Source organism: Drosophila montana, unplaced genomic scaffold (genome assembly GCF_035044405.1).
Source record: "Drosophila montana isolate Dmon_TW-CO22-7 unplaced genomic scaffold, ASM3504440v1 contig_1_1, whole genome shotgun sequence".
Taxonomy (NCBI): domain Eukaryota; kingdom Metazoa; phylum Arthropoda; class Insecta; order Diptera; family Drosophilidae; genus Drosophila; species Drosophila montana.
The window spans coordinates 1,344,864-1,370,384 of record NW_026996920.1 but is presented as its reverse complement, the minus strand read 5'-3'; the positions used below and the strand labels follow the sequence as shown (position 1 = coordinate 1,370,384).

Sequence of the window (25,521 nt, the reverse complement as noted above, 5' to 3'; positions counted from 1 at the left end):
AAATTTCCTCAATCTCTTAATCTTAATTTATTTATAATAAAAAGTTATGGTATGCCAATTGGCTAATGTTAGACAAAAAAAAAAGGAGGATAATATGAAAAACACCATCTTCTTTAGCTCTTGAAACCTAGAAGCTATGCTCAAAAATTGGATATCGATATTGATTTTATTAGATTGCTTGGAAACGGGGAAACTTCTTAATCATTTAAAAAACAAACTCGTACCGCTCAGCCACTAGAAGGATCAACATTCATAATTTCAAATCTCCAAATCCGGGCTCAAGTTGATCTGTGTCTTGAAGATCTGGTTTGGTTCAATTTGAGAGCCGGTTCAAAGCCGGATTGAAGCCTTGATTTAAGTATCTTACTTTGGAATTGTGCCTGGAGTATGAGTTCAGAAACTTCCTTAAACTATGCTAGTTGGGAATTAACACTTTGCTGCAGCTCGGATTGCTATTTGTAACTTTACTTGCTTTTGTTTTATTTTCAATGCCAGCGCCAAATACTTGTGTTTTCAGACACTCGCGACGCCACATACTTGTCACACTATAAGCCGTTGGACACGTGGAGCACTTCCGGAGTGCCGGGATTCCATTAGGGTACTAGTACTAGTGTACACTTGCCTGCGAGGGCGCCCACCGCCAATTGAAACGGCAACTGGGCATTTCTATGCCAAGCGGCAGCCGATGCCGGCAACAAGCAAAGGGAGCTTTTGCAGAACGTTCTGAATTCGCCGTCACTCCGAAAAATGCGCAGGGGTTGCAAATTAGGGGTTGACACTGTGAACGCACAAGTTGTACATGCTAGGGAAATGTTTATTTTGGCATGACCGTTAGTTTCTCCGTATGTTACTTAACAGTTTTTTGCAGAGTTGAGCCAAGCTGTTGAAGATATTGGGTTGTAAGGCTGCAAATATACAAATATTCTATTGCACATCAAGGTATACTGTAGAGAATTTCATAATAAATAAATAAATAATAATAAACAATAAGCTTTACATAGCAGAAGGTTCAGGGTATCTTCCAGTCGCGCAGTCCCTAAAAAACAGTAGGACAGAATTTAGAACTATTAAGGTTGACCGATTAAATGAGGTAAGATGAAGAAAGAGATCCGTTAAAAGCTTTTAGTGTATATAAACCAAGTAGTATGAAAACCAAAATATTATGTTACCATGTTTTGGTACATCTGTAGTATATGTGGCTGCAGTGACTTTTTTTAAGCAGAAACTGTTAGTGAGGCCTCTGCTGCAGTTGTTTGTTCTTGTCCTTCTTAGTATTTCTGTTAATATTTGGCATGTAGCGTTACATTTATCCAAGTTATTATGCATGTTATTTCAACAGTTATCTCGGTTGATGTTGATGTGGTCAACGCTGCCATCACTGCCATAACACTATGTAAATCCATTGTTGTTGCTAATGTTGTTCACAGCAGCTGTTATTACCAGTATGGTTTAGCTAAGATCACAACCTTACAAGTGCTGCTAAGGAATTTTGCTGCTGTGTTTGACAACTGTTATGCCATTTGTACTAAAGTTATTTGGCAGTTCCTCTGTTAATTGCCCCCTTTATTCTGACTGTTACTCATAAAGGGGAAAAATTCCTCAGCTTAACAGGTTCAAGGACAATAATATATGTAAAAAGCATTTATATTGTCTTTGGTACAACTTGGTACTTATTAAATTAAATTTAATCGAGTTTTGTTGTAACTTTCGACTTTCTATATTTTTAATTTACTGCGCAGTTTTATCCTTAATTTTTTACACCGAAGCAGACAGACGTAAAGCAGTCTAAAAATCTCGAAAATATTGAATAGAATTCGAAATATATCGGAAAATTTAGTCCTTAGCTTTGGTATTAAGACTAATAAATATAAATTTTATAGAGTTGTGGTTTTATAACCACGTGAAGGGCATTCCAATTTTGTCATGAAATGTGTAAAGCACAGGAAACATCTCCGACCCCATAAAGTATGCTATATAATCTTATTCATTAAATTCCGTCTTTCTGTTTCAGGCAGTAAAAAATAGGGCGGGTAGAAGCACCATATCGTATAGCTCCTATAGGATCGATATCTTAACTATTAAGTAGGAAGAACGGCTATCTTCGAAAAGCAAAAAATAAACACCCTTCCGAACATATTTGAAGGATTCTGCCCATAAGAGCTATACGATTAAATAGTCGGATGCTAAATTGGAATTAATTAAGAAGCATATACAATGATAGACGTTCCTTTCCAAAAAAGATTGCAATTTGCGAAGAAAGTTTTTGCAATTCTACAGATCAAAAATGTATTGATTGATTTCTCAAACTACTTCTTGATTCCGGAGCTTAGCTGTTGAGGATTATCCTTAGTGCGCTTGATCTGCTGGAAAGTAGACATAATTATACGAAATAGGGAATATACATTCTTTTGGCTTACCAGCAGACAGACGTTGGCCGTAGCTTGTGGACTCGGTCGCTCCTTGCGCAACTTGATGTGCTTGCTGACTGCCTGGTAATAGATGCTGCCATCCTTCTCCCGCAGCATAAAGCGTTCCCCACGGTCGGCGCTGTCCGCGGTGCGCTCCTCCTTGTAGCGCTCCTCGGCGAGGTAAGTGACTAGGCTTTGGCCAGAGGTGTGCTGAATCTGCTTGAATAGCGGCTCGGGTTTTACCTTAAAGTTGACCAAATAGTTTCCGCAGTCCTTGAGCAGCCCGTTGCTATTGCCGCTGGGCGGAATACCAAACTGAACCTGGACGAGTTCGTGCTCATATTGCGAGTAGTTGGCCTCAGGAAAAATGGGCAGCTGGGCGACGGGTCGTGCGGTGCTTGCCGACTTTGTGGGATGGCATCCCAGAGGCTTCTCAATATCAACGAATGTTTGTTGAACGATCTGCTTCTGCTGCTCAAGGCTGAAGGACTCGAGCTCCAGATGCTCTGGCTCCGGCTGCAGCCGTTGAAGACCTGCGCGTGGCCGAGGCACAGCGGTTCGCTCTTTGGCAAATAGCTCGCGGCACTCCTGGGCGCGGGTCGGAAAGCTATGCAGCGCCTTTGGCTTTTGATTGTTAATGTGCAGCGCCTCAATGTCCGCGAGTAGGCCGGCATCCTTGGGATCCATTTCGATTGCCTCCCCGTTGCTGTGCGCGTAAATACCTGGGTTGACCAGATCGATATCAAAGAGCAACTGCAGCCCCTTAAACTGATAGCTAAACTGCGTTTCGAGCTGCGGAAAGGATACCGGCTCTGTGGTAAAGTCTAGCAAAGTTTTTCCACACGGCAGAAATTTGCAGCCCACAGTTGGGTCGGGCAACTGACTGGTATACGTGATGGGACAGATAAACTTGTTGCTATAAAGCGGAACAAATATATATATTGATTTATAGATCTATATATTAAATATTTAATTTAAGCAGCTCTACTCACAGTTTGTCATCCTTTTTCTTAGATTTGTTACCTAATTCCAGCGTAGCCATTTTGCGACTGAAACATGCTTTGTCATTTTATTTGACATCAGATCAAATCAAATAGCTTTGACAAGCAGTGTTGTGTTACGCTGCTTTTATTATACAAACCAGTGCACAGCACTGGAATTATATTCAAAAGCCATCTAAACCTTGGTGAGAATACTTTGAAAGCAGGCAACGTAAATTTCGCAGTTCCTCAAATCTCAGATATAACATTTTGCAGCTTGACATCAAACTTCTGCTAAATAGTTTAGAATATAAAATAGGAGATAGGAGAGACAGAATATATATATTTCTCACATTAACAATTTAAGCTAAATTCGTCCAGGCGTTAAAATGTGACCTCTTTTAATGCTAGCATCTCCCCTTAGGTTGTTTAAAAAAAAAAATCTAGGGTATCACAACGGGCCTAAAGGTGGCCCGCTAAATCCTACATATGAGCACAGTCCTTTTAACATCGGAATGCTGTGTCATAAAGCTCTATATAAAAAATGGGTTGAAAATTCGGATTTGTTGTTCTTCAATATATCTTCACCAAACTCAGCGCCTCTCAGTTCTCCTCAAATATCTGCAAGTCCGTAAGCCATGAGGGTATTTTAACTTCGGCGTGCCAAATATAATTTGTATTATTGTTTTTCATTTTTATCCCTTTTCTACTAAGTAGGTGGAGATAGATTTTTAGATATAGATGGTCATCTGCTGCTGAATATGAATATGAAAATCTGAATAGAATTTGGTAGAAACAAAAAACATCGGTAGCTCGTTTCTCATATTAATTATATCGTCTAATATTCATTTTGAAACGTGTTTTAATCAAATTTTATTGTATAGGATACATAATATTTCGTTCCCTCGAAAATTGAAATTATAAACTAACATTTAAAGCTCGAGCTTTGCGAGTGTATTTGTGTTTTTGTGCTTGCATGCTATTGAATATTTGTAACGGCGGGGTATATCCTAGTCGGGCACGCCCCGACGCTCTTCTTTGTTTTCTGATTACTTTGCGGCCACATTTGTTGTGGTCGCCAACGCGCCTAACAATTTGCACTTGCATTTATAAAACGGCGAATGTTGTTCCCATTTACCCACTGAGCTCGCTGCCAGGCGCCAAAAACAAAAGCCCTGCATGCAAATATACCTGGCCCTGCAAATTTACCTGGCCTCACACGCATACGACCTGTTTATCAAGGGAAGGGAAGGGGAGCTGGGTAGCTAAAGAGGTGGGTCCTGTGTGAATTTATGAATGTGTTGGCGCTAGCCAAGTAAACGGTTTTAAAGAATAAATGCCGCACCATCTGCTAGTTTTCCAACTGTCGCCGGAAACGGAAGCGGCGGCGACCTGGAGGCGAATGTGGCTACTCCTGTTTCCGAGTCAGCACACAAAACAAAATATTTGTAAGCGGAAATCTTTAGCATCTCATATCCGTTATGAGCTTAGTTTACTAATGAGCTAAATGGCAAACCAAAAAGTTTTAAGTGTTAATTTTATAGCACGTAACATATGTAACATATATGTCCTTCAATCGTACTAGGTCCTATCTTGTGAATTATTTAATCTACCACAATCAATTTCAACGTATCCTATCAGTTAATATTTCAGCCATGGTTAATGAGGTCAAAGGTGTACTTGAATTCATTTATTAAACGACCCCTCCATAAAGACACTTCTGTACATCACGCTTAAAGGTTATATCCCTTTAATCCCCTGCTCAGGTGTGTGTGCTCTCCGCAGTATGAAAATAGCCAGGATCGAAAGCAATTTTTACTTTTTGACTTACTAGGCTTAAACTCAATATGTTAAACTCAGTATGTATCGTACTCCAGGAGGCCTCTTCTTCCTAATCTTCCGTCGTTAACCAACCACTCTTGAACTGTTTTTTCCTATTTTAGATTCCTTCCTCGTTTTCCAGCAAGATGCAAAAACCAAAAAATAAATAAAAAATAAATAAAAATAAATAAATAAAGGTAAACCAAAAATAAATAATTAAAAGTAAATTGTTGCGCATTTGCATATACACACCTGGGAATGCCGTAATTGAGCTTTGAAAATTATATAGGACACAGACCAAAAGCATTTGAGTCATTCAGTCTTGCATTTTCCATAGTCCAATGTAGCGGAAACAAGAAGCACATCCGCATGTATGTTTGAGATTTTGTGTACTAAAGTAAGATAGAATGACAACAGCTTGCTGCTGGGTTCAGGTGGTGTCCCAGTCAAGTCCTCTATCAACTTTGGCTTTTATATATGTAGTACTGCCATAGTGGCTGCCCTCGAAGATACTTACGTATGACACTTGCATCTGCTAATAAGCCTGTCGTCGTAATTACCGGTCACAGGCCAAAACCCGTACAAGCCATGAATCTAAGATGTCACAAAAGAGTCTTATTAGAGGTAAGGCAAGGGGAACTAGATACGAAAATGACTAGTGGGAAACTAACATGACACGAGCGACAAACGCAAATTGCCAATTATGGTAGAAAAGTGCATGCATTTACTTATTTTTGGGCACGAACGAATATTTAATACATGTATTTATTTGCAACATAATTTCTTCGACTCTCTCCCCCTCCTTTACTCTCTCTCTCTCTCTCTCTCGCAAGCTGAAGCCTGCGAGCTGTACGTGTCGTTTCTTTAGTGTGCCGTGTTGTTGACTGTGGCTTTAATAAAAAGTAGCTGAATCTCATGTCAAACATAGCTGAAAATGGCTAAATTAGCTAACTGAGCACAAATTGGCCAAAAGTGTAAAATGTTGGCACAAAAGGCAAAGGGAAGCATCTTAATTTCAAAGCTAAGGTGTTTTCTTGGAAAAGGCAACATTTGCCCTGTGATTTTTTGTAGCCAAGTGAACTTTTGACAATTTTGCGCTTATAGAGAAGTTCTTTTGTGGGTTCAATAATAACTTATTTCAATACAGTACTTGATGTCTGGTGTATACAACCAATTATCCAGAAGCTTTCACTTATTTTCTTTTGATATAATTTGACAGATTAAACCAGAATAGTTTTCAGAATATCCTTCAATCCCTTTGGCAACTGCCAATTTCAGCTGTTTCCAACTGCCTGTGAACATAGCCAAAACTAGCTATAAAATTGCCAAATTGCCATCCCTCGCATTACAACAATTTATGGTTTTCCGAATCAGGCCGCCAGCCGGCAGACTGCCAGCATATACAAGGCACGGGTACGCATGCATAATTCTTATGGCCGGTTTAGACACGGCTCCCGATCCACCGCCTCGATGCTGGGCTTAATAGGGAATCGTATCTTTTTTGTTGATTCGAATGCCATTTCATACGCATTATGTTGGCTTAATTTGCCGCCTGACCTAATGCGTTGTCATCAATTCAGCTAAGTAGACTTGAGATACTCGAAAGGATGTTTATTCCAGCAGCATGTCTTGGCTTGTTGATAGAAATTGTCAACGGAAGAGTCAAAGGATATCCAATTATTGTATTGATTGAAAACTCTTAATGAACGGGCAGCAGAGAGAGAGAGGACATATCCTGTCGAAAAACTGTTCCTGTACTCAAATAATCAATCACGTTTAATGGGGCTAATTCCTTTCCAGGCTGCAGCAGGCAGCAGGAAGCATCTCCAATCCAAAAACGTATTTTCATATTTTCTTGATGAAAACAACGAGTCATGTTTGACTATATGAACGCGGCGACACCGAGAATTAAATGAACTAGAAACCAGAATTTTGGATTGTCAACAAGTATTAAATTATATAATATATTTTTTAAAGGAAGTAAGAGTCGCAACATTTTCGATGTAAATTCGCATGGAGTATACATATATTAGCAACATTTAATTTTTTTGATTCCTAGCCTGAAGCCTTTACAATTATATCACGTAAGAAGAATATCACATAAATATAAAATTATCTAAATACCAACTTTAACCCCCCAAAAAAATAGAATTACATTTTTTATAAGAAAACTTAATCTTATAACTTATGGTAACTTAACTATGTAAGTTATGAACTTATGGTCATCTCAATCGTAAGGCGCTTGAATCAGGATATCTTTTTAAATGTTAACAATTCGCTTTTACACCTTCATATGTATGTACTTCAAATGAACAGAAGAATTCTGCTCTCTTTTTATTGTGACATCACAATAGCGGAAATGTGATACAAAAGAAATAGTATTGCCGATAAATTCTCTGGAAAAGCCGAAGTAAAATGATATACTTAATGTTTCTTTCATTTATAGTATTATTTAATTTTTATGATTTTTATTTTATATTTATTGTAATATTTATGATTTTTCTTATAGTAAAGAGCATTCTAATTTTGAAGAAATATTTAATTAACTTAGGTCGCTAATTTGATAGTTTAAATAAACTTTTGGTTGATATTCTTACTTCGATTTTCGCCTCGGATAGCAATGAAGTGGTTTGATTTTCAGTTGATTTAAGATGATTTACGAATTAATACAATTCATCTGCGAAATTCCAAGTTATCCCCATTTAACAAACTTAGCCCCCAGTTGGCGCAGTTCGACCACTTTTAGTTTGTGCATTTGCAGAGCACAAAAAAGGCTTCAGCCAAAGCCAGAAGGATTTCGATTCAGAAGTATCTTTGGATTCACTTTCTTATTGAATTGAAATTGCTTAATTAAGCAAATTAGTTGGCAACAACTTGTGTTTGTTCCAAAATACAAATTGTCATAGAAATAAACGAAATTGGCTCATCTTTGTTTTTTGTTTACAAATTCGTTGTTGTTTTTTTTTTTGGTTAAAGTTCACAATGAGCTCTATGTTTGCAATGACTGCCTCGATTTGGGGAGCTTAACTTTTCTTTAGCGTAACTTTTATGTAAACTCAGTCTAAGATTTACTGGGGTTCTAAATTCCCATCAATTAAATAGGCTGCAAAATTAAAAGCTATAAGGAATATTGTACTAGAACATCATTTTGTTAGTTTCGTGCTGCAAGAATATTTAACTTTTTGGAGTTCATTCAACTTTAAATTGAAAAACTCACTTTAACGGTATTTTCTTAGGCTTTGCTATTTGCTTAAATTTCGATGCCATATTTATGCCTTAACAATTTAAAACACCAAAGTAAATATTCTCGATAATATGGTGTAATATATGTACATATATCTTTTAAGCTACGAAATATACTTAAAAACAAGATAGATCGAGTTTATCGAGTTTATTGAAACGGGGAAAGGTATCGATGATTTGAAACATTCCCCGACTACGCGTGCGCCAGGAGGACTCCCTGTCAGGAATGAAATCGAGCATCTGTGATCCAGTCGAGAATGCCTGACAAGAAAATATCCTGTAACCAGCTTTGATTTAATATCCGAAATACATTTTGCTTCAAAGTAAATTTGTTTTTATTTTGGTAGAACATGATCAACTATAATGCAACTCGCAAAGTACACAGACAGTATGGGAAGAGGGTGGACATGATTATTTCTTGTCAAATTTGACCACACGCATATCATCTGCAACCGTTTCCAAGTCCTCCCGGTCCCGTCGGAAACGATAGGTGCCAATATCCTTGTTAGCCGATTCCGGTAGCTTTACTTTAATGCCCTTGTATTCAAATTGCCCCTCTCGCTTCTCGGGCACCACAAGTAAGTTCTCCGCTTTGTATTCATTGTCATTTCCAATTTCAATATGCTGTGAACTATTCTGCACGGTTGGACCCTCGTCATCATCATCCCCAGGGTGATTCCAACCATCGATCTCTATGGGCACAATCGGCATCCCATCCTTGTCTAGGATGCTAGAGGTAGGTCCCCCAATGCCACAGCCACTGGAATCAGAACTTGGTGGTTCAGAGATCGCATCTGTTTGAACCGCCGGTTCCGGGTTTAACGCAATGTTTACGGGCGATATGGTGGAAAAGGTGGTGAGAAAATTACGTGTAAACTCCACGTCACCTTTTGCCAGATCGCATATATCAATGTCGGTAACTGAAATGCCATTACTCCGGGACTCGGTTGTCATCGTCTTAGATGGAAGCTTCGAGCTGATGACTCCATTGGCCCTTAATGTGTAGCTTGAATAAACAATTCTGGACAGGAGGATATTTTTGCGCAACATGCATAGATTCCGAAACATTTTCAATATATTCTTTTATAAAGTCTTTTCCACTGAATAACAAGAAATTATGAGATTACAATTTTACTTCGAAATAGGATCCCGAGCTCATGTTATGCCGAAAGTAATGACTGAAGTGAGAATATGCTTTAGAACCAGCATCCAACAAGAGAAAATGGTGTAAATTTCACCGGCTACTTTGAGTTTAAAAACATGAAATAGTTATGTATATCCATGAAAAATGTGAAGGTTACATTTAATGAAAAAAATATACAACAGCGCTATAGACTAACTATCCTTTCAAGAATATAGCTAGATAAAAGACATACTTACATATTTATAATCTTTTCTTAAAAGATGTCTCCGTTTCCTTAAATTTAACAATATAGTACACTCCATTCGATCAAAGTTCAGCTGTGGTAAAGAGAAACTTGTGAAGGGTTTTGAAATCTACGAATAGATTATGATAAAGATTACTTGATACTATTGATTATGAAACTATTGCGATCTGGTTTTCAATTATCGCGGTTATCCTCTTGAAGGGGGTATTCTTTGTCACGAAATAAGACATCTGCGACCCCATATACTAGACACATTTTTGATCAGTACCACCTAACTATTTCTTTTCAAACTATTCTGTCAGTATGTATATCGGATCGAGCCACTATATCATATAGCTGCCATACGAACGATCACTCGTAAATTGAGGTCTTGTTTATAAACCATTATGAAACCTTATCATATCACATGATCACATATCTGATTTAAGAGTACACCCATTTGAAGTACACCTAACATCTGCTATATAATATCAAGGATATGTAGACTTTGCTAGCTAGTGATCGTTATCATATCGATGATAGTCAACGTCTGCGCTTTGCAGCCGATTTATTTGCTCCCGAACTTGCTTTGCGCTTCCCAGTGGATTGCGACGTCGACGGCTCGTGATCATTTTGATCCTCCTGTTTGCCGGTGCGCACTTCACGATTCACCTTGTAGGCGGCGCTCATGCGTTTTATGTTTTCCTTGTGGACGATATCGTGATTGACAATTCGATGTGGATAATCAACGCCAAGCACACATCCGTAATCACGCTGTGCGCTAAGTGTTGCTTTCCATGGCTCGTAGATACATCCCGCTGGATATTTAGCCAGTTCCGGGACGTATTTCCTTATATAGGCGCCAGTGGGATCAGTTTTCTTTCCAAACGCTACAGGACTGTAAACACGAAAATATTGGTGAAAGAATGCGGAAGCTGAGAGCCACATCCAGTTTCCTGCATTTAATGCCCAGTCCTGGTCAAGAAGCAGCTGCTCAAAGACCCGCTGCCCATCCTCCCAGCTGATCCACAAATCGCCACGCGTCAAAAAACAAGCAACCGCATGACGCGCCAAGTGATGTATCCAGCCCTCTTGCCGAAGCTGGCGCATGATGGCATCGATAAAGGGATACCCAGTACGTCCGTGCGTCCAGGCCTCCAGATGATCAGGTTGCTTTTGCCAGGGTATTTGCAGGCAGTAAGCATTGCCCAGCATACGGTCGAAATTGGGATCAGCTGCGGCTACCGTATAATAAAATTCGCGCCACAACAGCTGACCGACAAGTGAAACGGGCGGCTTGGAATGCTTTGGCTTCCGTACGAGAATCTCTTTAAGCCGATTGTGCAATAGCCGCGCACTTAGGCAGCCGAATTTTAAATATGGACTGAGCACCGTAGTGCTTGGCTCAAGCGAGTTTGGTGCCGTGTTCGGCTTCTCAAAAGCTGCCACCCAATTCTCGTCAATGAGCGATGCTTCCATGCGACGCAGTGCCTCTGTTTCACCTATCAGTGAAGAGTTTTGTGTACACATTGCTCTTGAAGTTATCTTATTTTTGACTTACCGCCCGGAAATTTGTTGATGCCGAGTTCCTGGGGCCGCTTGACTAACTGATCTAACGTTGGACAGTCATAGACGCTTGAATCGATCGCTTCAAATTCATCTGCTATTGGTTTCATTCCATCCGGCAGGCCCTCCGGAACACCCAGCACTTTGGGCAACTTCAGCTTGTCGACAATTCCCAAGAACTTCTGGTAGGTAACAGGCGCTTTACCAAAATTTTTGGCTATAACCAGCTCTGGATTATAAATAGTGTGCGAGCAATGGGTATCCACTTTCACTCCATGCTCCGAAGCTATCTTTTGTACCGTCGTATCACGCTGCAGGGCGTACGGTTCAATATCTGATTCATATGTCAGTAGCTGGACGTTCCAACGCTCGAACAGCTCAGGAAAAATATCAACGGGCTTGCCGCGAACAATATATAGGCGCGAATTAAGTTCCTTGAGCTTTTTATCCAAGTCGGCGAGGGATTGTTGAAGAAAACGCCAACGGTTGGCGCCCACTTGCATCCAATCCAAGATACCAGGATCTAATATGAATATGGGTCGAACGCAGAACTTTTCAGGCGACTCTCGAGCTACATTAAATATCTGGTACAGCGCAGGGTTGTCGTGAACACGAAGTCCCTTGCGGAACCAGTGGACAAGTGTACGACGTTTTGTAGTCATCTGAATCCTTTCCGTAGCTATTTTTATTAGTACCAAGCTTTATTTTTGAAAACAGAAAAGAAACACCACCCGCCTGTTTTTATGGGCTGCCAACTAGCTTGCAGGTTCCAAATAATACCAAATGGTATTCAGTATTCTAGATTGCAGGCCGGCAAAAATACCAAATGGTATTCAGTATTCAGAATTGAGTATTTTAGTATTCTGGTGCAGAAGCACCGGTAATCTTATTTTATACAATACATAAAGGAAATATATAAATAATCCAAATGTTGTCATTAGTTTAATAAATTAGCAACTAGTAATAGCCTTGTGCCTAGCCTTGTGTGTTAAATACGATAAGCAATAATTGGCATCTGCGTTAATGCACAATCAACGGATATCGGCAACGTCAAAATGGATCTGCTTGACTCAATACTTAACTCAATGGATGCTCCGCCAACCACAAATGAACAGCAAAAGACGCTGATCAAAAAACAGCGGGAAATGGTGGAGCGGATGCAAAACAAGCAAAAGGAGGAGCTGTTGCGATTTCGAAAGTACGTCGAGGAGAGGATGGGACGATTTGCTAAGGATGATCGCACATACATTGAGTTCCAGCCGTTGGACAAGGTGCATCGTTCAGTTATACACGAAATAGCGGAAAATGGTGGTTTCATAGCAATGAGCTTTGGCCGCGAGGACGAGGACCGGCACTCGGTAGTCTACAAGAAAGAACACCCGCCCAGCGAGGACGAGGTAACAGCCCGTCGTAACGGCGAAGGCTGGAGCAAGGACATAGCCAAAGAATACTGTGAGCGGCGGAAAGAGCGCCTAGCTCATGAGCAAAGTCTGATCGATAAGCAATCCACGTCTGAAGCGGGCTCCAGCGCAGCTCACAGCTCCAGCACGGACGCAAGCGCTGAAGTGAAACCAACTACCAATTATAAAACAAAATATGCCCACCTTATCGGCGAATCGGCGGCCCTGCAAGCGGCCCGCAAAACAGAAACAAATATAAGCTACGGCTTTGTGCCCAGTAAGAATAAAAAGGACATGCGGTCCATTGAGCAGACTCTGGCCGACATACAGGCCAAGAAGCGTTTGAAATTGCAACTGCAACAGCAGGAACAGGAGCAGGAGCACGAACTGACAGCGTCGCATGCAGAGGAGAATCATGATGCAGAACAGCGATAAAAATAGTTTTTGCGGAAAGTAGTAATAAGATAATGTATGTATGTTTTGTTAGATATTCACAGTTAATCTGATGAGATGTTGGGCATACACGAATATGTTCACAAATATGTATCTGAAAGCAATTCAAATTGTTGGCCAGTTAAGAACATTAGCTGCGGATTTTTTAAAAAAAAGTTATATCAACTGCAGTGTCCAATGAGCAATTTCTATTTATATAATAAAACATAAAATGTTAGTCGATAGCAACAAAACTAAAGTGCTGTTTATTAAATGCCAATTTTTAAACTAAAAATGACCGAAATACTACTGAAACACGCCCGTTTGATAAGTATTTTTTTAAAACTCACTAAAATTTACCAATTTTAGAAGTGAAAACGACACCACGTGGATGTGGCTCATAGCGTGGTTGGAAACAGCAAAGAAATGTTCATAAAAGTTTTTTATTATACCCTGAACCTATTGAAAATGGGTAAAAAGGATATCTTTTATAACCTTCAATAATTGGCTGTAGCAATTACATTGCAACAAGACACATGGGAATTGTAAGTACAAATATATTAGAACTAGCATGAAAGATAAATTGCTGTCATTTTATTATATGCAACATTCATCAATACCTTACGTACCTGATACACATTACTTATCACTTTAATATTTTTTTCAGGTGATGTCTTCCATTTTAATGAAGCAATTAAAAAGCTAAGACTTTGCACATCTGGCAAGTTTGTAAGTTTCGCTCATTTGTGCACATTTATATGACTTTTTCCCCAGTATAATGATGAAAACTTTGATAGGGACATCTGATGTCTATGATTGATTTATCACTTTTTATAAAACTGATTCAGCACAATGTTTATATTATAATTTACTCAGTTATTGCCTTTCTTAACATTTTCTGTGTTTATTCTTTAGGAGATTACGTCCAATGGAGTACCTACGTGTTGGCCAAGTAGGACCGGGTTATTCTTTTCTACCTGAAGGATGCTGCACTCGGATAAAAAGAAACAACTCCAAGATGCCAAATAGACCTGAACCCCAGTGTAAGAATATTTATTATTAAGACAGATACGTCTAAACGCGATTAGAATGATGATACTTTTGATAGGGACATCTGATGTCTATGATTGATTTATCACTTTTTATAAAACTGATACAAAACAGAGAAGATATGATTTACTTGGTTTTTGCAATATTGAACAAATTATTTTATTTCTTTAGGAATTCAGCATTTACTTGTAGGGCTTCTAATACCGTGTTGCGTCTGGAAAATATGCTGTTTCTAATAGAGTGAAGCAACTCCCAGAATCATAATGGATCTGAACTCAATGTAAGAATATGCTACCGATCCCACACATAATACATAACCAATTAGAATGATGATAACTTTGATAGGGACATCTGATGTCTATGATTGATTTATCGCTTTTTATAAAACTGATACAAAACAAAGCAGATATTATGATGTACTTGGTTTTTGCAATGCTTAACAAATTATTTTATTTCTTTTAGGAATCTACTTGTCGGTCTACTAATACCGTGTTGTGCCTGGAATGGACTTGAACTCTATGTAAGAATATGTTACCATTCCGACACATAATTCATAACCCATGAGAATGATGATAACTTTGATAGGGACATCTGATGTCTATGATTGATTTATCACTTTTTTTCTATAACTGACCGAGCAATAAGCAAATATTATAATTAACTAAGTTATTGCAATGCCTAATACTTTTTTTCTTTATTTGTTAGGAGCACACATCCAGTGGAACACCTAAAAGTCTGTCCAATTGACCTCAGAGAAAAAAATGAACATGTTTAAGGAACATATAGATATAGATATGTTCTGGGAGTATTGTTTGATTATTAAGATGTGCACTATATTTAAATGATATATGTTATTAGATGCATTTTTGGCAAATAATAGTGTTTTCTTTGAGTAAAATACTGAAAATATAAATATTGATTGGTATTTTTGACTAGGGCTGGGGTTGAACCATGCTTTTTCGTGGTCCTGGTGACTCGCAATTCATTTTCATGCAAGGTTTGTGGTGGATCTAGGCATATGCCCAAAAGCAGCACAAATAAAGGCACGATAAATCCCGAAAGAAAGCTACAGATGTCAAATATAGGCCACTATCCGAATACCGCAACTTATTCCACCCCTATCTCGAACTATCGAAACAAATTGTATAAAACTACGAATTTTTACATACGTTGTATTAACCAAAACCTAATGAAAGTGTCACAGTTAATAAATAAAAATTTCAGGCTTTTTTTCAAAAATTCCCCGTGCCGGCTTATAGTTAGTTTTCAAATTCAGACTAAACAAAAAAAAATACCAAAAATATAAGTTTACAGTTTTGTTTTAAAATTCAGCGTTTAAATACCAGAAAATAAAAGAACGTCTAATAATTTTAAAAAATTCGTTTGTAAGAACCCAACGCGATCCTAAAAGCAGAAAAGTTTTGAAGTTAAACAACAGTCAAAATTTCGGTAAATTCAGCACATCAATGGATCACTTTTGCCCCATTAATTAAAAAACGAAAATCATATGGCTGTCAGCTGTACAAGTGCAACTCTTGCACAGCTGTTTTCAACATTAACTTTGATCAGAATTCACAGTTGAAATGGTAACAAGCAATACTAACAACTGTTATAAATCGAGCGCCGCGTCCCCCACAACGATTGTACGATTGACCTAATGAATCGGAGCAAGTTTCCAAATATGTTGCCAACCAAATCGGACTCACGACGCCGCCTGAATGCCACTGGGGCGTCGACTGGTGACAGCAGCAAGGTTGCTGAAGGTGCCTCCGAGACGGATGGCTTTGTAAACGAGCAATGGCTACCGCCGAATATGGATGAGTCGACACCGTGGAAGACAATTGCCATCATACTCACATTGTTTATCGGGGGAACTGTATGTATATAATATGTATGCTGAGTGTCAGTACAAATCGGGGTCATTCGTCTTTTCAATCTGTATTTAGATTTGCATTTGTTGTGCGACATTAGATTGGATTGCGGACGTAGGTCAGGACCGATCAGATCGCATCTGGGCAGTTACAATAATTGGCGCGTTGACGATTATTCCCGGCGGGTACTACCTCTACATCCTTTTGTGTATTTTAATGCATCGCAATGGTTACACGATGGATGATATTCGTCGATTGGGCTAAAGGTGCCGCTGGAAACTCTGCGAATGTACAGTATATTGCATTTCACCTTGATGTTACGTATGTATGTACTATTTTAAAAAAATTGCCGTCAAAACTCTGCATTTATTTATTGTATAAAAATATTGTAAATACATACATGTTATCAAATTTGTTGTGGTTGACGCGCTCAACTTGAGGGTTTAATAAGCGAAACATCTACCTATCAATATTTCACTTTCAGGTTTGAAGCTGTATACATATAGATATATAGAGCATAGTATTTACATATATTATGGCATTTTCAGCTGTGAAGCATAGTGCGTAGTTTGAGCTTAAATATATATATATATATTTTTCGTTATATATACATGTAATGCTTATTAATTTGAAAACAATTGCTTTTCATTTTACAACAATGGTAAGATATTTGTGTTTACACAGATTAACAGCGCTATCATATATCGCATAGAACTACAGGAGGCATTACACATATACAGTACTAGTATACGTAATACAGAAACAAATACATTTACAGATACAACAAAATTAAACTAGAAATCATTAACAATTTACTCAATCACGGCTCTACAACAGTCACCTCAATAGGTGGTATAAATTTCCATATATGCGCCTGTTGCTCGTCAAGGCTACAAGCCGACAGAGTATTTAAATTGGCTGCTGGAGATGACAATGTTTCTAATTGACTTAAATTGGTAGCTTCTGGACAGGAACGGCTCAAAATACTGCTACTCTGCTGTGGTTTGGTGGCGCACTCAATGCTGGTCTTGAAACGACCAGGCGTAAAAAATATCACAGAGCAATTGTGCTGCGATTGCTCGTACTTATCCAAAACAGGGATTGTTATTCTGCAGTATATAAATATTAATTTTTTAATTTTGTAGTGAGAGAATATGTTGCCCGTACCGGTTAGGTCCAGAAATTGCCACCCGTGTCTCTAGATTGTAGTTTTCTATGCCATTTAAGTAGTCTTGATAGAATTTGATAGTTAACACCAAATTCTTGAGTGGCTGTAAAGATTGATTGGTGAGATTGATGCTAAGTAGTGCTCGCTGCCCAACGGTGCATATTATTTCGCTGTGTGGCTGCACTGGCGTATCCTGAAAGCTTATAGCTTTAAAAAGAAACCAAATAATAAATAAAACGTTGATAGAAAGACAGTCATTACTTACCCCACTGAAGAGGGGAGATTGTGGTCAAATCTACCATACTATGAGAGAGAACAATTCCACGTAGCGAAGCAATGCCTTTAATATCAGTGCCCGTTAGTAGCCAATTAATTTTTACCCGCTCAGCTATGTGAGTTGAGCAAAGCTTGCTAATTGCCTCGCTGAAGGTAAGAAGTTGCGTGCGAAAACACAGCTCTGCGTTTCAAAGAAAAGGTTATTCAAAGACAGACACAATAGGAAATACATGAATATAGTACCGCGTTCTAGATTCTCAGCTACTTCCGCTGCACGTGCTACACAAATTTGCTCCAATGAGCATCGGTCCACTGGAATAGGTACACGACAACTTTCTTTGGCCTCGATGAGTATATTTTTGTTGTCAGTATAATTGAGCGACATTTCTTGAGCGGTTAGGTTAGATATGTCCAAGACTAAGTAGAACTGTGAAGGTCTGCAATGAGTTTAAAAATTAATACATCATATGTTATTGAAAGATCCGTTTACTTATGTACATCTCAGCGGGGAGCACATCCCAGCTAGTTATCTGGGTACTAGGAAGCAGCTCTAAGTTAAAAGAGACGGCACATTGACGACAGTATCCTGCAACCAAGGCCTCTCCGCCGGAGTACTTCAGACGAAGTTGCGCCTCTACATGTTGGCTGTTCTGTGCTGCGCGCAAGTTCGACCCCACTCCGCCCGGCTGCAGGCTTAAAGTTGTCAGCGAATGTTGAGCGCCGGAAAAGGTTGAACGAATACTTATATTCTGCGGATCTTGGCGACGATGCTGCGGAGAACTGACACGCAAGGGTAGGCTAGCAGACTGGCCGGAAATGTTGGAGTACTGTGACAGCGAAGAAGCCCCATATTCAGAAGATGCACCGGCTGCGCAAGGTTGTATTGAGTCGGCTGGCAGGGGGCAAACAAAATCAGCGTCCGCATAAATGTGTAGTATAAATTCAATAGTGCTTAGCGGAGGTACGGGCAGCTGTGCCTGGAACGTAAGTGCTGTTATCACAGACCATTTTACACTTGTTGTATTAGTTTACCTGCAGAGCCGCTTCATCAATTCGAAACATTTTCTTATGCATATCTTGCTCCACATTTGAATTAATGCTTACTTCGAGGTGCTCCAGCGGCAATGTGTTGCTTTCGTTCCTGATGGTTATGATGCAACTTGAGGATTCTCCATTGTACAATGTCAGACTTGCAGATGTAACCACAAGGTCCGCACTGTTCATGTTGCTAAATGTGGCCGACTGTGGAAGCGATGTTTTGATAGTGATACTTGGCAGGGCTGGTATCACATCCAGCAGATAATTAGGCGGAAAGTTGCGTCTTCGCATGTGCTTCAGCCGACAGTTAGACTTGACACCCAACGTATGAGTACTATATCCCTGCAGATCCAACTGGCCAGTTTCAATAGGTGTTCCGTGTAGAGAGACAATCGTGGGCACATGCGGTTGCAAAACAATTGTCTGGGGCAACGATTCAAAGACTACTCCATTTGTAAGTAGACGCATGTCGGTGACGGCCAGCTCAAAGGGCAATGGATTGCGAAGGGTAACGCATACCTCACAAAGATCATTTTGCACCCATAAAAAGTCTGTAAAAGAAGCAAATAATAAATAAGTCTGTTTATATTAAGGTCCCATTATTACGCTTGCCTATTTTGTTTTTGTCCTTTTTCTTATCCCGGCGATCAACAGAATTAAAGTGTATAGGTGTGAACAGAAATGGGCCACTGTCGGCTTTGGCGATCTTGATTCGCAGCGGGCGCAAGTGGGCAGGTAAATCTCTTGCTACCACCTGCATGCAGTATGGTAAATCCGTGAGATTGGCGGGCGGTATCACAGTCCCATTTTCTAGCACAAGTGGCACAGGCGAGCCTTCACATTGTGCGCTCAGATTCTACATTAAAGAGAAAATGTTAAAAATATTTATTAGCGGACAAAAATTAGTTTCGGTTAAAATATGTTGCTCAAAATTAATTAAAATTGAAAGAATCAATTTCATCAGAGCAACATTATAAAATCGAGCTTTAACAAAATGTATTTCAAAATCCACACCTGCAACTGTACAGCCATTTCACTTTGCTCCGTAGGAGACATATTGTCCCATTGTGTTTGAAGCAGAAACGTCATGTGGCGAGTAGCCAATGCAGAGTGTCCCAGACGTCTCGCTGCAGATATAAGACTCTGTACAAGATCTATTTGCAGTGCCGGCCAACCTGCTGCATTCTCTAGCACTTCCAGAGGATCCAGCGATAGCAGATAGCCAGTAAAGCTGCCCAGCATTAGACGATAGCTCTGAGTCCAGTCTGGTGTCTGAGTACCCTGTTGAACATGCTTAAGCGCAGCCAGGCGCTGAAAAAATGCAGCCTTACGCTGGTATCCGATCTGCTGATACAGCTCCGTGATTACTTCGAATCGCTTGACGCGCTCCGACTCGCTCATGCTGAGATTTATGTAAAGAATGTTTTGAAGAAACATGGCCACATCCAGCGGTCGATTCTGTTCAATACAAATGCGCGTAGCCTTCAGAGCAGCCTCTGTCTCAATGGTTGCAGCATGGCGGTACTTGCTATAGTTAATTATCGCCTTCCGATAATAATTGGTTATCTCCTCAGGCTTGAGTATATTCCCGGGCAGCTCGCCATTCCGCTGGCCAAACGGCGCTACCGATATTGTCGATGTCGAGGAAGAGGATGTTGATGTTGTGGGCGTGCCCGATGCTGAGGAATTGTTGGTCAAAAGGGATGACACCGATGAGCAGGAAGAAGAGTGTGAGGTAAGAGCGTCTGCGCAGTTTGCTGATGCCGCGGTCGTGGTTCCCGTCATAACGACGGCCGTATTTATTTTCTTAGTTGCATCGCTGGCACGCCATTTCTCCGGCGTGCTCCGTAGTGGTGAAGTACCTGAAATTCGATTAGAAATTAGCATACAACAATAACAAAATAAAACAAATCAAAAATAAGCATGCCTGTTTCTTGCAAAGATGCGTTCCTGTGTAGCGTTTCAATCTCCCGCATTTGTGGATACAGAAAAACAGCCGATGCCGCGCACAATCCTTCTTCGCTCGCCCCCACCCACAGAGAATCGCCAACTGAGCGCAGTGTTTCGTTGGCATTGTGATACAAGCTTAGCGCATCATCCAAGAGACCAGCCTGCAAGGACAGATCTGCCAAGTTCTTCATCACACGGCCCACACAGCGCTTGCGGTTGTTGCGCGACTCCATGTCCAAGCCCACAAAGTCGCGTTTCTCAAAGGGCGCCAGCAGCAGACTAACCTTGTCGGCTTTTTCACGCGAACGTTCAAGGCGTCGTGATTCCAGCACCCAAAACAGTGCGCTTAAAAAATCACCGATACGTGCTTCCAGATCCATACCGGCATCCTGCTCCCGATAAAAAAATGCCTGCGACTTGAAATTGGACGGCGTGGTGTACTCATCCTGAAGGCGGCCAGGAACCTGGGGCTGCTCTCCCTTAATTACTACATCTGCGTTGGCGGTGTGTTCACCAATTGTTTGTAGCACAGGCTGACCATTGACCACAGCGCTTGTGCTTGAGGTGTGCTTTGTGTCTGCATCGGGTCCAAAGAATATGGCACGTGACTCGTATAGCGTGCTGCCATAGCGCACCTTAAGGGATTCATGGTGCCGGCACAGCTCGTTTAGCTCCGTTTGGTTCTCAAACTTTCCAATTGTTATGAGGCCGAGCAGGCGACGATGCGTTTGAAAGTCGCCCCAATCGTTGTGCTCCACGGGATGATCATGTATGAAGCGAAAATAAATGGTACGCACAGTGCCGCTAGAATCTAGACGAGAATTTAAACCATTATCAAATGTCCCACTTCTATTTCGATTTATAGTTTCAGTAAAGTTACCCGTTACTTTGATATTATTGACACGTCGCACCTTCTCAAAGGCCCGCTGCAAAATGCGGGCGCGTGAAGGCCCCACACCGCGCAGCAGCACCAGCAAGCAGCTATGGTGGAGAGCATTCTGCTCGTAATCAAGACGTGACATAACTGGCTCCACGCTAGCATGAGATTGCACAAGTCCAACTGTGGCACGCATTTGCAACTCTTACTGTTCCACCCGTTCCAGTTCTAGGTTCTACGAATTGCAATTGCTCTTCACATTTCCACTAACACTTCGTACAAGCCGATAGGTGTTGCTGCTTATATTGTGTGCAACTGACGTTGACATTGACGTGCCTCAATTGATTTCCATTGTGTCGTATTTAGATGTGAAAAACTTCGTAGCAAGCGATAACATCGGATCGCCTCCCCCTTTTATGATGCTGTTACTTTTACTCTGTCCCTGTAATGCTTTCTACAATCCGCGACCTTCACTTTGTTGTGTACGTACACGCAGCAGCATGAGATTGCACAAAAAGGGTTAAATCAATTATGTTAATGCCCACGAATCCAACAGAAACAAAGCGCAAGTTAACTTTAACAAGCAAAAAAATCAGTTTTCAGCTGTGTGCTATTCGCAGTGAATGGCAAAATCAAAAATTGCATATGCTTGCGAATGGGTAAAACTGCTTACATTTACAGAAAACTCCTCCTCCTGTTAACATTAAAATACAAATAAACGTTACTCCCTACTTTAAGTTTTAATGATGATTTACAATTATTTAAATAAAAAATTTCTTATTGACATGTGAATAATATTCTGTGACACTAAGAGTGCACAAGGATAATTTTTAAGGGTTAAAAGTGTGAAAACTTGGTTTACCATATATTCACTGGCTTGGATTAGTTGCGACAGGGCAGCAATAATCTCACTTAAACGCACATTTAGGCATCGTACAAAAACTGGCTTATATTCATTAATAATGTTCAATTTTTAATTCAACTGCTATTTGAATTATGCATTTTGAAGAATATAAAAACGACAAAAGAACTTGAATTTATTTTTATTGCTCCTGTCTACTATCGAACTACGATATTCAATTGTAATTGTTATCGATACTCGCACGCTTGGCATTGCTAGATCGAGAAGCTTTATTTGTTACTTATTTAATTTACACAAGAAACCTTTTTTCTGACACAGAAAATATAGGTCTAGCAGAAATTCAATTTATTCCGAAGTTATTTATGGGAGACATAAACAAACCAATTACTCAAACAAACTTTGCGCGCTGATATGTGACGTCACAATTATGTGTCCAAATTTAGCATATTTTTGAATAACATTGAAGTAGCATCAACTGCGCGATAAACAACAAACGTGCTTATAGCTGACTACAATTTATTTGCTAAGAACTAACAATGAATTTGTTGCCAAGAACGCGAGAGGAGTTTGCCCAAACGGACTACTGGAATGAATTCTTCAAAAAACGCGGTGAAAAGGCGTTTGAATGGTAATTGCTCGCATGTAATAAACACATGCACCGTATGCCGGTCTTTGCGTGTTTAGAACATGAGGAGGGAAAGGCTCAGTGATAAATATTTTAATTGCAAATATTAAGTATTTCAGGTATGGCGAGTATTTGGAACTATGCGATCAGATACACAAGTATATAAAGCCCGCCGACAAAATTCTGATGCTTGGTTGCGGCAATTCAAAACTCAGCATGGACATGTACGACACGGGATTTCGGGATATAACTAACATTGACATCTCTCCTGTTGCTGTGAAAAAAATGATAGAGATAAACGCGAAAACACGGCCGGACATGAAGTTCATTCAGATGGACGCAACGGATATGTCATTTTCAGACGAGAGCTTCTCAGTGGCCTTGGATAAGGGCACACTAGATGCCATATTTGTGAATGATGCCGAGGACACCAAACATATTGTAGATCGTTATTTTGGAGAAATATTGCGCACAATGCGGTAAGTCCATCTGGCCGCATCATTAATTGTGGTGTATTATAATCTTCCTAAATTTCAGAAATGGAGGTCGATATGTTGGTATATCCATGTTGCAGGAGCACATCCTTGACTATCTGCTGGAGTTTCTGCCGCGTAACAACTGCATGTTGCGCATTGTGCACTGTCTGGATGTGGAGCGTGCCAACCAGGAAAGAAATGCCGAGGAATCCCTAACGCTACCTGTTTTTGTTATAATTGCCACTAAGTTTAAGAGCTTGCCTATGCCGGTGAGTAACTGCCTCAGTTTACCACAATACTTTTGCATAACAAAACCGCTTATAGATCCTTGAGTTTGGACTCGGTAGCGACAAAATGCAACGTTTTAGTTGTCCGGCGGATCTCACTAATGCTGTGGCCTCTGTGCAAAAAGCAGCGCTGGTCTGCAATGGATTGGCGCGCTCTAGTATTGTTGGCCATAATGAAGTCACCATGGACCTGCATCGGGCTGCAGAGCCAACGCCTCGATATACGGTTCATGTCATGGATCAAATGCCATCGCGAGGTCTTGGCAAATATGCCGCATTTATTGTGCCTCAAGGGCGAGAAACCGAGTGGCTTTTTGCAACAACCGCAGGTCGAAAAAAACTGCAGGCATCCGCCAAGTTTCAGCGACTGGCTGTAGTGACATTGCATCGCGATCAGGTTTATAGCACACTGGAGGAGGTGAAGAGTGAACTGGCTTATAGCATTACGAATCTCGCGCCTGCAGGTCTGAAGGAACAGATTCCCTACTTATCTTTGGGCTCCGAAGTAGGAAAGCGGGAGACGCTGATTTCTGGATTCTCTAAATTATCTGGCGACTTTCGCATTGAAGAAGTGGAAGTCGATGGTAAAACACTTCGCCGTCTGATATTCCTCAAAAATCAGTTTGTGGTGCAATCAGAAGCTTTAGTGAAAACAGGTAAGAATCCAGATTTTCGGCGATCTATGTACATATGTATACTTATGAACTTTTTTTTTAGTGAAAATCAAAGGGAAAAAGGATCGTAAAAAAATAGACTTTGGCTACTTGGCATGCCATCATCATCTCTTCATGTCCGTGGGCGTGCAGCTGGCCGCGACTATGCAATGCCCGAAGAAAGATATACAGAACGACGTGCTGGTCATTGGGCTGGGCGGCGGTGGGTTGTGCAGTTTCCTACATGCCGCCTTTCCGTAAGTCTTCTTATTTATTATTTGTTTTCTCCCTAACTAATTCAATTTTCGTTGCAGTCAAACACGTATTACGGCTGTAGAAATAGATCCCATAATGCTGGAAGTAGCTGAGCAATATTTTGAGCTTAAGCAAGACGACCGCCTACATGTAGTCATAGATGATGGCCTCGCCTTTGTAGAGCGCTGTTGTAATGAAGGTACAAAAGTCATTGATTATTGTTTGGAACTACTTTACTACATTTAATTTTGCAGGCATACATTTTGCAGCTGTGCTTTTCGATGTAGATAGTAAGGATCTGTCCCTCGGCATGAGCTGTCCGCCCAAAAGTTTTCTTGCCCACAAGATACTTATGTACATAAAGGAGATCATTGGGCCGAATGGCCTCTTCATGTTAAATCTGGTGTGTCGAGATGAATCGTTGCGCGAGGAGGCGATAGGCGATCTGCAGCGAGAGTTTGCATCTGTTTGTAGCTATAAACTGGACGAAGATATCAATGAAGTTGTTTTCTGTGCCAACGATGAAAAGTACAAAACGGTCGAGCAATGGAAGAAGCACTTGGGTACAGCCGGACGTCACCTGAACAGTGCTATCAGGGATCGTAAATTGGCTAACAAAGATGCGCTCGATGTTGCGGAATTTTTGAGTGATTTGAAAATATAAAAATCAGATTGTATTGATTTTATAAATAAATGTTATCTGCTTTTACTTTAAATAAACGTACAATTTATAATTATTTCAATAAGTAATGGCTGTAATAAGGCTAATAACAAACTAATACAGCGACAATTTGCAATGCTTATAAACTAAATACTTTAATTAGCGCTGGGCAAGAGCAAAAAAGGCTTGGAATATTAAGTTAAGAAGCTTGCCTTTCGTGAAAGCAAATATTGTAGATTTCCATTGTTTAAATGT

General features: G+C 40.2%; 7 protein-coding genes and 4 non-coding genes across 12 annotated transcripts; 7 read left to right on the top strand and 4 right to left on the bottom strand.

Annotated features, from left to right (window-relative positions):
• Positions 1–2,228: 2,228 nt before the first annotated feature.
• On the bottom strand, positions 2,229–3,550 carry LOC135426259 (uncharacterized). 2 transcript variants are annotated; one of them, XM_064679290.1, is made up of 3 exons: positions 3,401–3,550; positions 2,418–3,324; positions 2,229–2,363 (listed from the first exon to the last, which is right to left on the bottom strand). In XM_064679290.1, exons 1-3 carry the CDS (start codon positions 3,448–3,450, stop codon positions 2,307–2,309), a joined length of 1,014 nt encoding a protein of 337 aa, XP_064535360.1. In that variant the 5' UTR covers positions 3,451–3,550; the 3' UTR covers positions 2,229–2,306. The 2 variants fall into 2 exon arrangements, with proteins under 2 accessions (XP_064535360.1, XP_064535361.1); XM_064679291.1 differs by having other exon boundaries at positions 2,229–2,360.
• Positions 3,551–8,763: 5,213 nt separating this feature from the next.
• Positions 8,764–9,642, bottom strand: LOC135426377 (uncharacterized). The gene has a single exon (XM_064679439.1). It carries the CDS (start codon positions 9,518–9,520, stop codon positions 8,864–8,866), a length of 657 nt encoding a protein of 218 aa, XP_064535509.1. The 5' UTR covers positions 9,521–9,642; the 3' UTR covers positions 8,764–8,863.
• On the bottom strand, positions 9,347–12,130 carry phr6-4 ((6-4)-photolyase). Its single transcript, XM_064679437.1, has 2 exons — positions 11,381–12,130; positions 9,347–11,321 (listed from the first exon to the last, which is right to left on the bottom strand). The coding sequence occupies exons 1-2, from the start codon at positions 12,045–12,047 to the stop codon at positions 10,363–10,365; spliced, it is 1,626 nt and encodes a 541-aa protein (XP_064535507.1). The 5' UTR covers positions 12,048–12,130; the 3' UTR covers positions 9,347–10,362.
• A 201-nt stretch (positions 12,131–12,331) lies between these two features.
• Positions 12,332–15,180, top strand: LOC135426375 (sperm-associated antigen 7). Its single transcript, XM_064679438.1, has 5 exons — positions 12,332–13,762; positions 13,885–13,946; positions 14,133–14,260; positions 14,439–14,787; positions 14,973–15,180. The coding sequence occupies exon 1, from the start codon at positions 12,441–12,443 to the stop codon at positions 13,218–13,220; it is 780 nt and encodes a 259-aa protein (XP_064535508.1). The 5' UTR covers positions 12,332–12,440; the 3' UTR covers positions 13,221–13,762; positions 13,885–13,946; positions 14,133–14,260; positions 14,439–14,787; positions 14,973–15,180.
• On the top strand, positions 13,991–14,063 carry LOC135426394 (small nucleolar RNA Me28S-Cm2645). Its single transcript, XR_010435895.1, has one exon. It is a non-coding gene; the product is annotated as a small nucleolar RNA Me28S-Cm2645 (small nucleolar RNA).
• On the top strand, positions 14,301–14,375 carry LOC135426392 (small nucleolar RNA Me28S-Cm2645). Its single transcript, XR_010435893.1, has one exon. It is a non-coding gene; the product is annotated as a small nucleolar RNA Me28S-Cm2645 (small nucleolar RNA).
• Positions 14,588–14,662, top strand: LOC135426393 (small nucleolar RNA Me28S-Cm2645). Its single transcript, XR_010435894.1, has one exon. It is a non-coding gene; the product is annotated as a small nucleolar RNA Me28S-Cm2645 (small nucleolar RNA).
• LOC135426395 (small nucleolar RNA Me28S-Cm2645) lies at positions 14,828–14,904 on the top strand. The gene has a single exon (XR_010435896.1). It is a non-coding gene; the product is annotated as a small nucleolar RNA Me28S-Cm2645 (small nucleolar RNA).
• Positions 15,181–15,690: 510 nt separating the features above from the next.
• LOC135426378 (transmembrane protein 230) lies at positions 15,691–16,549 on the top strand. Its single transcript, XM_064679440.1, has 2 exons — positions 15,691–16,143; positions 16,214–16,549. The coding sequence occupies exons 1-2, from the start codon at positions 15,925–15,927 to the stop codon at positions 16,400–16,402; spliced, it is 408 nt and encodes a 135-aa protein (XP_064535510.1). The 5' UTR covers positions 15,691–15,924; the 3' UTR covers positions 16,403–16,549.
• Positions 16,485–22,048, bottom strand: brun (trafficking protein particle complex subunit brun). Its single transcript, XM_064679436.1, has 10 exons — positions 21,451–22,048; positions 20,548–21,381; positions 19,635–20,482; positions 19,233–19,476; positions 18,615–19,171; positions 18,081–18,559; positions 17,826–18,019; positions 17,572–17,763; positions 17,306–17,513; positions 16,485–17,247 (listed from the first exon to the last, which is right to left on the bottom strand). The coding sequence occupies exons 1-10, from the start codon at positions 21,641–21,643 to the stop codon at positions 16,959–16,961; spliced, it is 4,038 nt and encodes a 1,345-aa protein (XP_064535506.1). The 5' UTR covers positions 21,644–22,048; the 3' UTR covers positions 16,485–16,958.
• A 583-nt stretch (positions 22,049–22,631) lies between these two features.
• On the top strand, positions 22,632–25,342 carry LOC135426346 (eEF1A lysine and N-terminal methyltransferase homolog). Its single transcript, XM_064679407.1, has 7 exons — positions 22,632–22,937; positions 23,054–23,413; positions 23,472–23,679; positions 23,735–24,353; positions 24,415–24,607; positions 24,665–24,804; positions 24,860–25,342. Exons 1-7 carry the CDS (start codon positions 22,846–22,848, stop codon positions 25,267–25,269), a joined length of 2,022 nt encoding a protein of 673 aa, XP_064535477.1. The 5' UTR covers positions 22,632–22,845; the 3' UTR covers positions 25,270–25,342.
• Positions 25,343–25,521: the final 179 nt, after the last annotated feature.